Source organism: Capsicum annuum, chromosome 5, assembly GCF_002878395.1.
Source record: "Capsicum annuum cultivar UCD-10X-F1 chromosome 5, UCD10Xv1.1, whole genome shotgun sequence".
Lineage (NCBI taxonomy): Eukaryota > Viridiplantae > Streptophyta > Magnoliopsida > Solanales > Solanaceae > Capsicum > Capsicum annuum.
This window is the reverse complement of record NC_061115.1, coordinates 95,266,082-95,281,450: the sequence shown is the minus strand read 5'-3', so window position 1 is coordinate 95,281,450 and position 15,369 is coordinate 95,266,082. Positions and strand designations below refer to the sequence as shown.

The window sequence follows — 15,369 nt, the reverse complement described above, 5'->3', positions numbered from 1 at the left end:
AAGTATAAAATAGGTTAAGATGTGATAATATATAACATTTTCTTAAACTAAAATTAAGATGATTGTCACATTATTTTTTAGATGAAATTATAATTTCGATTAAAGTGGCTTTTAGATGATTAAAGTAAAGTAACTATTCAGGGACATGGGATGATATTAGAAAAGTGGTAGCACGAGAAAGTTACTTTGCACTGATAATTAAAGTTAGAAATTAAGTAGAAGAGTACTAGTACCCTTCTCCGGAAATCGAAACAAATACTAAATTTAGTACTCCCTCGTCTCAAATTACATGTTTCAAATTTTCTAATTTGATTTTCTGTTTTGTCTTTTTTCATTAATCAAGAAGAGACAAAAAAAAAAATTTCATGTTTACTCTTGCATTAATTATTTTTTCTTCAAATTAAAATGTAAAATATCATTTAATAAGCTATTATAGTAAACTAGGTATGTTATTAATTATTTTTTTTAATCAATGAGTCATCTCAATTTAGGACGGGGAGTAATTTCTTCTCATAACTACATCACCCACTTGAACTTGTCATATCTAAAAATTGGAAGGAAGGGAAAGATAAACCCAAAGGTAGTTAATTTATTTACAACAAAATCCAGATTCTGAAGAAAAAAAAAAAAAAAAACTTGGATCTAATTGAAGGGAAGGCAAAGGCACAGTGAAACTAGCTAAGATACTTTGCATTGCATAGAAAAGCATATGATTGGTAGATTCTTGGTACAACAGAATATATTCCTCAGAATGTTGTTTGTTTTCTGCTCTTTTTCTATTTATCCATGCTAGCTCTACTGTACCTAAAAACCTTAGTCCTTCTGGTTACCCCCCTAAATTCCCACCAAGAATACCACAGAAAAAGCAAGCTACATGCTATTATTGTGCACCAAAGTCCCACAAATGGATAGTAGCATCACTGGAACAAGCTGCCACATACCTTTCATCTGCAATTATGGCATTGTTATTTCCTATTCTCTCCCTAAGACTGTACAGACAGGCTCCATGTTCAATATCCCATACCCTAATGACACTCCCTATCCACATTAATGCATATCCTCCATTCATGCACCCAACAACTCCCCTTTGATTGTCACCTCTAACATTAAATCTGCATATCTCCTCCAAATCATCCGCCCTACGCACGCTGGCCATGCCCCGGCTATCAACAGCCACCAGTGTCTCATTCCGGGCATCGAATGATGCCACGATGAGCCCCCTTCGGGATGGTTGAGCTCTTATTATTATGCCTTGGTTTCGCAAGTCGATTGCCATGAGCTGCAGACTGGTGCACGCCACGGCAGTCTCTCGGGTTGTCACTCTGATTCGACCAACCATCTCCGTCAACTCGGTCAGTATGTGCCAACCCATTAACGCTTCTGGATCTGTTAATTCACCACCAACGAAGACTAGTTCTTCTGTCTCCCTATTCCAAATTTGAAATGCCCGCCCTGGAACACCTGAAAAACTGCAAGTTCAGCTTCAACGAATCTTACAGTAACTAATTCGTGCACTAGTGCCGCCAAGTGAAATTCTATCAATGGACACATAAAACACACTTCACATTTCTAGAAGCAGCGGAAAATGTTCTAGTATTTAATACTATTACCAACAATAACCTTTGAAAATATTTAACACTTAGGGGCCGTTTGGTGTGATGTATTAAAACAAACAATATAGGGAATGAAGTTTCTGTTGCCTTATTTGGTTGTCTTGTTCAGGATAACTTATCACGGGATTATCACGGGATTAACAAATAGTATCGGAATAAGTTATCACACCCTTTGGGCGGTATAAAAAATCCCAACATTATCCCTAATTTAAATTTTAATTACTCTATAAATTTTCATCTATTTTGGTAAATTTAAACAATTATATGAGTTTATTAAATGTTATAAAAGTGATGAGTCATGAAAAAATGATAGTGACACCATAAAAACTATTTATACAATCAAATTCAAAATTAATCGAAAAATTTATTGCATTTCTATTTTGTAGAAATGTTTATTAATCTTACTTTAAATTTTCATTTTTCCTAACAAATTTATTATGGACAAGTAATTAAAGTAGCTTGACATTCCCTTTCTAACTTAGTACATACTTAATTATAAAATAATTTATTTTTTTTATATATAGCTAAAAATGTTTGAAATATTTTTTTTTAAATACAATTTAAATTTTCAAATATTAATGATAATAAATAATGAAAAATGAGAGTAATTTTTTTCACATTTTTTGATAATGAATTTTTTAACAAAAAATGAAATTATAAACATTTTATAGAATTTAAGACAAAATAAAGAATTTAACATGAAATATTAAAGTTTCATACACATACATGTTTAAAAAATATCAACACATATTTCTTAACATGTATTTTTAGAAAAAATAAATTTCTTTTATATTTAATATGAAGGAAAATAATTAAGCTAAATAAGGTGAAGAGTATTTTTTTAAACAAACTATCTATTTTTAAAAAGAATGTAAAACATATTATTTTTAATATCATAAATCAAACAATTACTAAAAAATAATATAAAGATTACTAATTTTAAAATAACTAATCTCAGTATAACTTGTTTCTCAACCAGACGACCCCTTAACTTTCTTGAATGCCTATCGCCACATTATGTAATTTAAAAAGGAATCATGCTTGTGCAGTTAAATTATGCAGTTAAATTGTTCACTTGGATTGGTCAAGTATGGCCGTTTGATAGAATATATAAGATAATACTGAATATGATGTATTAATAATATTAAAATTGATAGAATTTATGTGATAATACTGAATAGGGTGTATTAATAATATTAAAATTAATAGTATTAAAATTAATAATGTTGAGATTATTTTTTGTGTAGTGATTAGTTTGATGTATTTAAAATGATATATATTATTGTATTTTAAAAATAATATAATTTATTTATAAAAATATCGTCGACTTACTATAACTCAACATATTTTCTTTGCAAGGATTTATTATTTTTTATAAAAATAAAAAACTAACAATAAAATTAATAACTTACTTGGAATTTTAAAATTTAATCATTCATTTGCAAGATTTTTTTTTATTATCTTTTCTTTATTTGTTCATCATTTGTTTGTTATTTCCACTTTGTGGTGTTCTTAAGTTGGAAAGAGGTACGTGTAACTTTTGAATGAAACAATAGAATCGTTGTTAACATAAAATTGTGTTCTGTAGAGTGTTAAAACTAAGAAAAAATTATTTTTATTTGTGATATATCACATTTATAAAATTAAAGCTTCATGCAATTTGTTTTCAAGTTTTGACCAATAAACATTTTTAAGTTAATGAAGTTTTTTTTTTTTAATGACTAATATTATTTGGAGATATATTATCATCTTGATAAATTGAAAAGAAATAGACATTGAATAAATTGAAAAAGATTTAGAAAAGATTTAAAAAAATTTAAGAATATTTTTATCTTTACTCATATTTATCTATGAATTGTAATTCATGTATTACCAATCCATCAAATTGGGTGTATTAGTTATACACCCTATAATATTATGTAGGGTGTATTACTAATTCATGTAATAATTATACATTGCTCTAAATTTGATATTAAATAATGTATTAAATAGTATCACACTTTAATACATAAATTATCAAAATAATATATCCCATCAAACGGCTCCTAAAAGGATTGGGCTAATCTTTTCCAATATCAAAATGAAAAAAAAAAAAAAAAAAAAAAAGAAGAAGAAGAAAAATGACCGCACACAAATTAAGAGATTACGATCCTTAGTTATCCTTTGTATAATTACATGAAAAAACAAATCAAGAACTCATCCCTAGAATATTCAATAATCAAAACCTTAAGCCCCTCTTTTAACACTATCCACAAGTAAAAACAACTCTTCCCTAGAATATTCAATGAGGGAAAATCTTTTTGATCATAAAAATTTGTTAAAAATCTTATTTACACTATAAAGTAGTTAGTTTTTAGATATTTTTACCCATTTTATTTTAAATTTAAATTTCTAACATTACTTTATTCAATAACTATTTTTTAATAAATTAAAAACTATCCCAATACATGAGAATGGACAATTTATGTATTCTATTTCAATTATTTAATTTTTTTAATTGCCATTTACATAACTAAATAATTATCAAATATAGTAGTATGTAGTTAAGAAAATAAAAAATAATTAGTACAAATTTATTTATTAATTGTTAGTTATTTTTTTTCTTTTTACGTTTGAAGTTTTTTAATTTTAATTCAACTTTTAATTATGTATGATTTATATTTTTACATATTTTGAAAATTTTAATTGAGTTGTTTTATTTATTTTTTTATCTAGTTCAATTTTATGATTTTTTTTTTTAATGAATATGAAAATTAATGTATGAAAATAGAGTTTTAAAAGTGACCCAAATTTTAAATATCACCTTAAATAGTCACTCAAGTTTTAAAAATTTCCTTCAAATATCACTTATTTTCATTTAAGATCACAATATAACTCAACTGTCACTTTTTTTCCTCAAAAAATAATAAACACCTCAAAAGTCTTCTTCTCTCTTAGTTGTCATGTCATGTTATTAAAAAAAAAATTTTAAAAAAAATACTAAACCTATTTAACTCATTTAATCAAACTATAATTCTATTTTTTTAAAAAAAAATACATTAGTTTATTAAAAAAAAAATTTATACTTATAAAACTTTATTATTACTAAAACTTGACATAGGTTATTTTTCTGAATGGTCACTCATATATTTTAGAATTCAAAATTATTTTATCTTTTTAGAGATAATAATATGACTCAACTATCATTATTATCCTAAAAAAAAATCTCATATGTCTCTTTCTCTTCTAATTGGCAGGTTATGTTATTAAATTATTTTTTTAATAATGAACCTATTTAAATAATCAAACTTATTTAGTCAATATTATATTCTTATTCTTTTCTTTAAAGAAAAATATTAATTCATTAAGAAGAAATTTTCATGCTTAGAAATCGCTTATCATTACTTACACTTTCAGGTTTTTCTAAAGTTATTTCTTGAATTTTTATGAATGTTTCTGGAGTCTCTTATAAAAATCACTTTTTGTTTTTGCTAAGACAATAATGTCACTCAGTTATTAATATTTTTCTCAAAAAATCACTAAATACCTCAAAAGTTTCCTCCTCTTCTAATTAGCATGTCATCCCAGTAAACCATCATTTTTAAAAAAATAATAAACATATTAACTCAGCAAACTCATTCAATCAAAATAATAATTTTATTTACAAAAAAAATATTAATTGCCTAGATGATCATTCAAATTTTATATATAATTGCCTACAAAAATCAGTTGTTTTTTAAAGAAAATAATATCACTAAAGTAAATAAGTTATTTAGAGATTTTAATTTGCATGTAAAATAATATGGTAAAGATTAAATTTTGGTAAAGAATTTCTAAACAGGGAAATTAAACTAATGCATTTTTTTTTAAATTTTTTTTATATAATTTTGACTAAATGAGTTTGATGAATTAAATGATTCATTATTTAAAAAATGTGATTTTAAAGGTATGGCACGCCAACTAAGAAAAATAATACTTTTGTGGTGTTTAGTATTTTTTTTTTTTTAGGAAAGGAGTGATAACTGAGTAATATTGTGGTCCTAAATAAAATATAAATGATATTTGAAAGAAATTCTCAAAATTTAAGAGACTATTTAGGGAATCAACTCAAAGTTTTAATAATAACATGTTTTGACATACTTAAAATTTTGTTATTTTACATTTTTCTATAGATAAATATACTAACAAAATACGTCGTAGTTAAATATAGAAAATATTTTGCTAAATAATCTAAACACAATATTTTTTTCATAACATTGTAGAAATAAGTGTGGGTAAAATTTATTTACACATTTTATATGATTCATGACTAATAATTTGTAATTATTGCTACAAAATTTTATTATGGTGCAAACTGTAGTTATAAAGAAAATTTTATTTTACAAGATATATATATATATATATATATATATATATATATATATATATATATATATATATATATAGTAAGTGATTTTATCCACGACAAATAATTTGTATCTATCTTCATATAATTAGCGAGAATTTGTACAATTTTATTTAGATTAAGTATATTAATTAATAAAATATTTAGATATAATATCTTATTTATTCAAATCATATTTAAAAAAACTTATAAATAAAGCCAAATAATAAACACCTCCAATCCAATGATAATTCTTAAAACACTTGATCATGACGAAGCTTGAGTGAAACATATTAAATTTTTTTTTTTAAATTCTTTATAATTAGTTAATTGAAGTTAAGATAATTATTTATTTTTTAAAAAATTATATTTGAAACTTACAAGTTATAAAATTGAATCACATCATTAACAACGCTAATTACACTAGACCGATAAAGATATTATTTTGATGAAACAAGTCTAAAGTAAAATTTAGTAAAGTTAATTTGTTTAAATTTGTTATAATTAGTTAATAAAAATTAACTAAATTTAATCACTTATTTATTTAGATATAAATTACTAAAAAAATACACTTTTGTGATAATTATGTCCAATTATTAATCATTTGTTCAATTAATTATAACTACATTTATAATAATTATTAATTAATAATTTAGTAGTAGACCATAAAAACATTGTTCAGAAAGATGAAGTTCGAGACTTGAAATAAAATAACAACTGTCATAACATTTGATCAAGGTAAAACTTGAGTGAGACATGATAATTTTTTTTTATATTGTTATAAATAGCAAATTGAAAGTAATACATTATAATTACTTATTTATTTAATTATATCTCAAATTTACTAGTAAGACTTGTTAAGCCAGAATAAAATCAAATTATATTTAATCACTTATTTATCTAAACTATATTTCAAATATACTAGTAAAATTTGATTTTATAATAAACATTATCCAGTCACTATTTAGTCAAGATATAATATCTCTCTTTCAAATGTAACCTTTTCTAGTTTAGTGTTTGCTACAAAAAATTTTCATTCATGCTAAAAAATGATTGCTAGCTATAAAATTCTGTCAAAATTCATTTCTCCATAACAAATAGTTATGGAACTTGAAGCAAAAACTTAATAATTACCATAATTTTTTAGAATTTAAAACAAAATGTACTCATTTAGTTACAATATTTTGCTTGAGGTAATATATTGTACCTAAAATTTTAGTATTGTTGCAGTAATTTTATTATGTCAGAGACATGTCAAGTTATACTTATGCGAGAACATTCTTTTACTGACAAAAAGATAAGAGCTGATTTCACTTCTCAAGTAGTTAAAGATTCACATATATAATTTTTCTCTACCACTTTTCTTCCTCCTATGTCTTTTTTTAAAAATTATTATGAAATTAAATCAATATTTTTGACGAGCAGTGAATTCTTTTTTTTTTTCATAATTTTTAAAAAAATAATTAAGGTATGTGAAAATTATGGAACTACACTGGACATGTTGTAGGTGAAAATTAGAATAATTGAAAAATTAAATAACTAAAATCAAAGATAGGTCAAATTTATTAGTGATCACCTAACATTTAGTCTATCATACAAAAATATTGATTTCAATTTTTTAAACATGAAAGTCATTTAACTTTAAAAATTGATGTGCAAAAAATACTTTTCTATTTTGTGACATAAAAGTATCCTAGCTTTAAAATTTAGTACAAATTATTTTATTTATTTTTTTAAAAGGTGTTTAAAAAATTTACTATACAAATACATATATTAGTGCGAAGAATAGTCAAATTACATTTTCTTCAATATTACTAAAATTATATTAAAATTATTATAAAGAAATAAAAATAAGGAAAGCAAGTATAATATTGTATACCCCCAACAAGTTATGCGTTAAAAAGTAAAATATAAGAGATGTTTCTAATATTATCCTAAATGTAATTAATTTATTTTGGACCCCGGTCATATTTCTATATGATAAATCTAAATTCAGATGAGATTTACTTCTTAATTAACTTGATCAAAGTTGAATGACTTTTAAGTGATAAGAAATTAAGGAAAAAATACTTTTATGTTAAAAATTTTTAAATTTGAATGACTTCTATAAAACAAATTAAAAGAATAATAATAAAAAATATAAATTTTATAATTGACAGAAGTGTACATAATAATTAAAAAAATTATATTATAAATTTAAAATTAGATAACTAAATTAAAAACATCTTAATGAATTATTATTTTTTTATATAATAAAGTTAGCCTTACAATTTGATAAAAACAAATGAAAACGAACGAGCTAAAAATAAAAAATAAATAAAAATAGTTAGTTGAGGAGAAAGAGAAGAATGTGAAGTGGAATGATATGGTGAAATTCACTTTATAAAATCAATTAAATACTTTCTTGCATAGTAATAACTATGATTCATAAATATAAATTTTTGACTTTTAAGTTTAGAAAATAACAAAACTTTAACTCCCTTTGATTATTATTTTTTAAAACAAATTATTTTATTTTGAAAAAGAAAGGCTATGAAAATTTTTTCACAATTGTAACCAAATTTAAACAAAAAAATTATGGTCATATAACACTTCCCTTTTCAATAATCAAAACTTTAAGCATAAGAACTCTTCCGAAGAATATTTAATAATCAAAACTTTAAGCCCCTCTTTTAACACATCCACAAGTAAATTACTGTGTTGTCATCAAAAGGATCAAAATCCACTTGCAGCACCCTAACACGCTTAAACACATTTTTTAAAATTAGACAATTTAGAAAAAGAATAATACCTGCATAGAGGCCAACCCACCACTGGTCAGAGCCAGTGAAATCCACCAAAGCACCATCATTCACCACATCACCGAAGTGAGCCCTTCTAGGTAGTGCAGCATCACCAATGGCCACCACATGAATATCACCGTCTAGAGAAGCAAACACAAGTTGAACATCAGATAAAATAATCCCAGAAACAGCTCTAGAAAATCGGCCTAGGCGATCACGGTGATGAGGGTGGAACGTAGACAAATGTAGTCTCCTTGGTAGGAAAAATAACTGAACTGAGCCATCTGAAAAACCAACAGCTAGATGGTAGTCAGACAATTGTAAACGGCGACAAGAGAGACTATTGTTGTTCTCGTCGTCTTCGTTGTTTTCTGGCATGAAATGGAGGGTGTTATATATGTATCTATGGTGAAGGAAGTTATTGGCCGTTTGGTGCCAATATATGTACTCCTCCCTCCATGTTTGCCGGAGAAGCTCGTGGCGATTCCATATCTGCCTGGTTAGATTCTGCCAGAGCAGATCCGAGTGTGACACTGCTTGCCATGTTGAACAAACCTGAATATTGTAGCCATGACAAAGTCATTGAACAACATTATCTTAAAAGCTTCGCATAAATTAATGAAATGTATAATTATCCTTTTCTCATTTAGGAGTATGCAACCACAAAAGTCAAATCATTCCTAAAAATCACATTATTGGGATCCCTGATTATTGACGGTCTTGATTAATTAGTCTCTAAGACAAGATCTGTGTCAATTCCAAAATCCAAGAGTTCTGAAGAAGAGGCAAAGACATATACATACATTTTGGAGCCATGTCATTGAAATCGCCCTTATTTCCAATTAAGAAGCAAATTAATAACAGCTCGGTGCACTAAAAATATGCATGAAATTCCAAAAAAAATCGGTCCATAAAGATCTATTTGTCCACAGCCTTATCTTGCATTTATATCAAAAGTTACTTGCATAACTTGAATTCATAATCTTCTAATCGCATGACAATAACTTTAATAGTTATTCCGCTTCACTTCTATCACGAAGAAAATAAATCCGCTTCACTTCTATCATGAAGAAAATAAATTAAAACCTAATGAAAGAAGATGTAAGCAGAAGAGAAGTGGGATTTGGGAAGATGGAGGGAGCCAGAAAGAAGTCAGGAAGTAGGGTAGGGAGGCAGAGAAAGGTAAACATGGTAGTCAGTCTTAGGGTACAAGCTAGATTTCATCAGGCGAAGAAGAAAAACTGACATTTCCTTCCTTTTAACGACACCCCAACAGGCTTACAAACACAAGGTACTGTTAACACACAGTAACACCCTTCAATGCCAAATTTATTCGCCATTCTGTTGTACCAATCTCTTCATAATTCTTGATGATCAATTAGTTTATTCCACTGACACGAAATTTATATATTTGACATATATCAATTTTTGTTATTTAAAAAAACATGTTACGAAAAGAATAAAATATTTTAAGTTAAAAACTTAAACAATATCATTTCTTTACTATATACTTCCTTCCTTCGTTTCAAAATAAGTGAATTGTTGAAGTAATTTTAGTGTTTTAAAATAAGTGAATGGTTCACAATTCAAGATAAATGTTAAAAAAAAAAATTTCAAATTTATCCTCCATTAAATGTGCATTGAGAGTGATGTATTATGTGTCTTTACTTTTTGAAAAGGATAAAAATGAAAAAACATGATAAATTTATATCTTTGCTTTTTTTCTTTACATGTGTGTCAAAATTCAACAATTAACTTATGGAGTAATATACTAGGAGAGAGGAGAATATGATTGAAATAATATAAAATCGAACTGAGAAAGTGTAAAGGTGGAGAAAACATCTTTATTAAATAAATATTTCACTTCTGGTCTATCTTAAAAGCTTATAAAGAATTGAAATTTTATTATTACTTGGAAAGATGTGATTTCCCAACCCAAAGTATTTTAGAGCAATGAATAAAGAGAATAGAAAAGTGACAAAAGCAGTCTTAAAGGGTCAAAACTGACATAAGAAAAGAGATTGACTTCCAGCTTGAGAGAGAGAGCAAAATCCAAACAGATACAAAAACTTGAACAGGACAGAAAACTAGTTTCTTGTGCAGTTTTGTGGTCCACAACATACCCGAATACCATAAGGCACGACCCATATCAATCTCCTGAGAAATCTTTTACATATATTAACCTCGGATTGACGTTATAAGTGTTGCTTTTCAATATAGAGAAGAGACACCACATGACCCCTATCCTCTCTTTCATTTCCAAGAAAGGTAGCCTAATGGCCTTTCTCGTTTGAAGCAAAGAATCTTTGTACTCTTTTTGCAATTTGCACTTGCAACTTCTTCATGTTTCTTTGACCATGACATCTAATTAAACATAGCTCATCTTTTATACACTTAAAATCAACAAGAAGGTAAATTAAAGGCACACTATGCCTTCACTAGTTTTACTCTTAGGTGTCGTTTGGTTTGAAAATGATTATCCCAAAACAATTAATATCGAGATTAATTATCTCGAATAACTTATTCCATCATGTATATGAGATAAGTTATCCTGGAACTAAGAAAAAAATGGTGAGATAAGTTATCCCGGGTTGGATTAATCCCCCCAACCAAACAAAGAAAAATATGTTCTTTTATTTTATCCCGAGATAAATAGTTAACCCGGGATAACTATTTTCAAACCAAACTACCCCTTAGGCCTTAGCCTAATGGTACTATGGTTTATAGAAGCTTAACCTTCCAAATTGCAATATTCTAACTTAATACTAATAGTCAATATAGTCTCTAGCTGCGCCCCTTGCATTTTAAAATCTGTAATTGGAGAATTGAATAAATAGAGATTGATTGAACAACTTTTATGATACCGAAAAATAGGGAATTATTCACTCCATATAACAAAAAAAAAAAATGGAATATACATGAGGCTTAAATCCAGATTGGTGCATGTTCAGATACTGTGTGACATTTTTTCATTGTCCTTTAGCTGCAACTTTTACCCGAGATGAGAATGTGCGGAACAGGAAAACATAAATTAATTACCCAAAGGATTAAGAGGAAAGGGAGCGATCATCAATTTTATTTTATTTTTTGTCCCTATGAATGAAAATAAGCCATAAAGAAAAGATCCTTTTATTTTTTACTCCCGTCTCCATATATGGTTTACCTGAATCATATTAACCAGGCATGTTGGAAAATTAAAGAACAAAAGTAAAACCTAAAAAAAAAAAGACAGGAGAGAGAGAGAGAGGAGTGTGTGTACCTCATGCATAGTGAAAACGATTTGAGGAAACCAAATAGTGAAAAAGGGTTTCAGTTTCCCACATCTCTAACTAAATATAAACATTCTGTTGGCAGTGCTTACTAGAGCTTGAAAAGGATCATGCAATGAAAAGGAAAGGAATTTCAAGAGAAACCAAAAGAACCCTTTTTCCTTTATATACTAAAAATGGTTAACCTAAAGGGTGAAAATGACGGCTGCCTTACTCTATATTCCCTTCAACAAGCACAAAAAGAGAATTAAATTGATCCAAGAGCAAGGAAAAAAATTCAATATGACGTTAACAAGTCTGATTCACCAGTACAACCTTCATAGTTTTGATCCTGCAGACTCATACAGCTACTTGTCTAGCTATTTTGACACATATACATCATCCAGTACTTGCAAATTTTCCTTTATGCATCGATGATTTCTTTACTTTTTCAGAAAATCTTAAATGCAAATCTGCATCTTGATATATAATGCAACTACACAGCCTATAATCAATTCGCAGGGTGTTTGGTCAAAGATACGCAACTATATCCTACAAACCCCCATTAGTTTAAAACAAAAAATAATTATGGGAAAATGACTACAAGATTTACATCTCCATCTAAAAATACCCATATTTAATTATAATATTATTTGATATCAAATTAATTAACAAGGATACCTGAAAAATAAGGGTTAGGGCTTGGGCAGCAGCCAAGCGACCAACGGAACGTGAAGCATCAATGGCAACTAGCATAGCCAAATCCTCCACGAATGGCTCTGGCCAAACATCATTTCCAGCACGTCTTCGGCTCCTAGAGGAAGAAGGTCCTTCTCCTCTTCCTAAAGATGACGACGAAGACATATCTTATATATGACTGATGATTAAGAACGACAATTTTTTTTTTTGCCACTTTGTAACAAGGGTACCGACATCTAGCTAGTAAACCAATTAGAAGGTCCAAGAATATGAGTGTTGTGAGAAATAAAGTTCCTCCTAACTGCTATTTATATACTGATGAGAAGAGAAGGAAGAGAAGAAGAAGTACAAAGAGACATAGGGTTCTTGAAGTTTAGTAATGATGCCAATGAATGAACAAATATTGTGTGTGTATGGTTTGTATATAAAACAAAAAGAAAGGTAGACGTTTTCTTGATTAGTCACCACTTGGCGTCGTTCTGCTAAGACGGCGGAGAAGAGCATGCTTTGGACCTCTATGAAAAATTACAGCTATAACGGAAGGAAGAAGAAGAAAAGAAACTGACGGTTTTCCATTTATTATACTCCCGTCCACTCGTTGTTCCTTCTTCCTCATAAAAGATTTAACTTTTTTACTCCTTTCATCAATCGATTCTCTTTACTTTCTTTTTCACTTAATTGTTTTTTGTACTTTCAGTCGATATATGTGGGCGTTAGAAAGTAGGGGGTGAGTGATCAGGGGTCAGATGGGGGAGTTGAGTATTTTTTTTCCTATGTTAGTTTCTCCGCTGTTTCAGAATAAGTGAATTATTGAAATTATTTAATGATGTTTTAAAATATGTAAATTTTTTTTTTCTTAAATTTAATCTTATAATTGACAATAATTAACTTTTGAAAAGTTATTACAAAATTAATTTTTTCTTTTTTTTGATAAAAATAAAAAATTATGTTAAATTTATGTATTTAATGTTTATTCCTTAATCAGTGTGTCAAAATCTAACAATTCATGGAGGGAGTATTGTCTAGTCCTGGAAAATCCAATTTTTTTCTCTTTTCGGTTGTTTTTTCTCCAAGTTTATTGTTTGCTTATGGTGTTCATGTAACCATTAATTCATAAAAAGAAACTCCTATCCCTCTTCCAATTACATGAATTGTGAAGCATGCTACTTTCTACTGCCGTAAGTAAATACTTTTCTCTTTATAAACTGAAATAAAGTTTACAATACATTTCAAGTAAATAAAAATTAAAATTAAGGTAAAACTAAATATTTGTTCATTCCAATAATAAGCACATCCTATTTTTTCAAATTTAACAAATACAAATTTTATACTTATAAAAGAAAGCGTTATGGCAGTGTATTCTATGTAACACGCGTTAGTGACCACCGGTGAAGTTACTAAAACACAAGTATTAATTTTTCAGCATCTTCTCAATATAAATGCCCAAATTAGTGATAAAATTACTTATTCTTATTTATCTGTTTTATTTGATTCTGGGTCTACTTATTTTTATTTATCTATTTAGTTTGTGATGGGTCTGAATTTGGTTTGTGATGTACTTGATTATCCTATTTATGTGTCTTGAGTCTGTGGTAATAATCCATGTTTATCATTCCTGTTTTGTGTTGTTTCTGAATTTTCAGACTTGGACAGACTTAATTATTCTAGATATGTTGGACTTTGATGTAATTCTAGGTATGACTAGTTATCTCCATATCATGTTATTTTAAACTGTAATGCTAAGACAGTGACTCTTGCTATGCCGAGAATGGATAAACTAGAGTGAGTAGGGGTAGATGTTCGATTTTTCGGTTCGGGTTCGGTTCTTTTATTTCTGATTTTTCGGGTGTTGGTTATGAAATTAGGCGCACCGAAAATCGAATCGAATTAATTCAGTTCGATTTATGTGAATTTCGATTTGGTTTTATTTCGGTTTAATAATTTCAATTTTTCGATTTTGGGCTTGTTTAAGAGGCTAAATTATATTTGTCAATTGGACTATTTTTAATGTTAACCATTTCTTTTAACAATCACTTGTACAAAAAAGAAGCACACTATAAGCTTTTGAAACTGTAAAGTGTAAACATTATATTTCAAGAAAAATAAACACCAACAGAAATACAACAATAACAAACCATTATAATAATAAGTTATATTATATTACTGGTGCTTTCTTCATGTACGATACTATTACTGGTGCCTTTTCGACATAAGAATTCTTTGACAGATGAGCCTGCTTCTAAAAAAAGTAGCCATAGACATAACATCCCCATCCTAGTGAAAGTCCAATGATACAACATGCAATACTGTACACAAATTACACCAACGAAACTACACTAATATCATTGTAAAGTCTGCAACCAGACAAAACCTTGACAATCACCTGAGAAGCCATTTGACATATCTGGCAAGGCAAAACGAGAAGGAGGGAAGGGGAGAATATGGCTTCCCCAGTATGTTAGTAAGTGAAAGGAAACATATCCTGGAAATTCAAAAAATACCAAAACTGACTCTATAGAAGGGAACCCCGCACTCAGATCCTGGAGATGAGCTAAAAACATTGAACACCCCTTCCTCCACTAATCTTACGATCGAAAAAATGATATAATTTTCATTGATTGGGATTATACACTCACTCTCACTCTTAGGGATGGGCATAAATA

At 27.9% G+C, this 15,369-nt stretch overlaps 1 protein-coding gene across 1 annotated transcript; it reads right to left on the bottom strand.

Moving 5' to 3' along the window:
- Window positions 1–570: 570 nt before the first annotated feature.
- LOC107872470 (transcriptional regulator STERILE APETALA) lies at window positions 571–13,382 on the bottom strand. Its single transcript, XM_016719159.2, has 3 exons — window positions 12,689–13,382; window positions 8,768–9,314; window positions 571–1,461 (listed from the first exon to the last, which is right to left on the bottom strand). The coding sequence occupies exons 1-3, from the start codon at window positions 12,869–12,871 to the stop codon at window positions 881–883; spliced, it is 1,311 nt and encodes a 436-aa protein (XP_016574645.1). The 5' UTR covers window positions 12,872–13,382; the 3' UTR covers window positions 571–880.
- Window positions 13,383–15,369: the final 1,987 nt, after the last annotated feature.

Bases quoted from the DNA above. Each gene is read 5' to 3' on its own strand.
- LOC107872470 (XM_016719159.2), bottom strand. From the start codon at position 12,871: ATGTCTTCGTCGTCATCTTTAGGAAGAGGAGAAGGACCTTCTTCCTCT. The intron at 9,315-12,688 runs GTATCCTTGTTA...TACAATATTCAG, and splicing joins CCCTAACCCTTATTTTTCAG to GTTTGTTCAACATGGCAAGC. The intron at 1,462-8,767 runs GTATTATTCTTT...GCAGTTTTTCAG, and splicing joins GTGGGTTGGCCTCTATGCAG to GTGTTCCAGGGCGGGCATTT.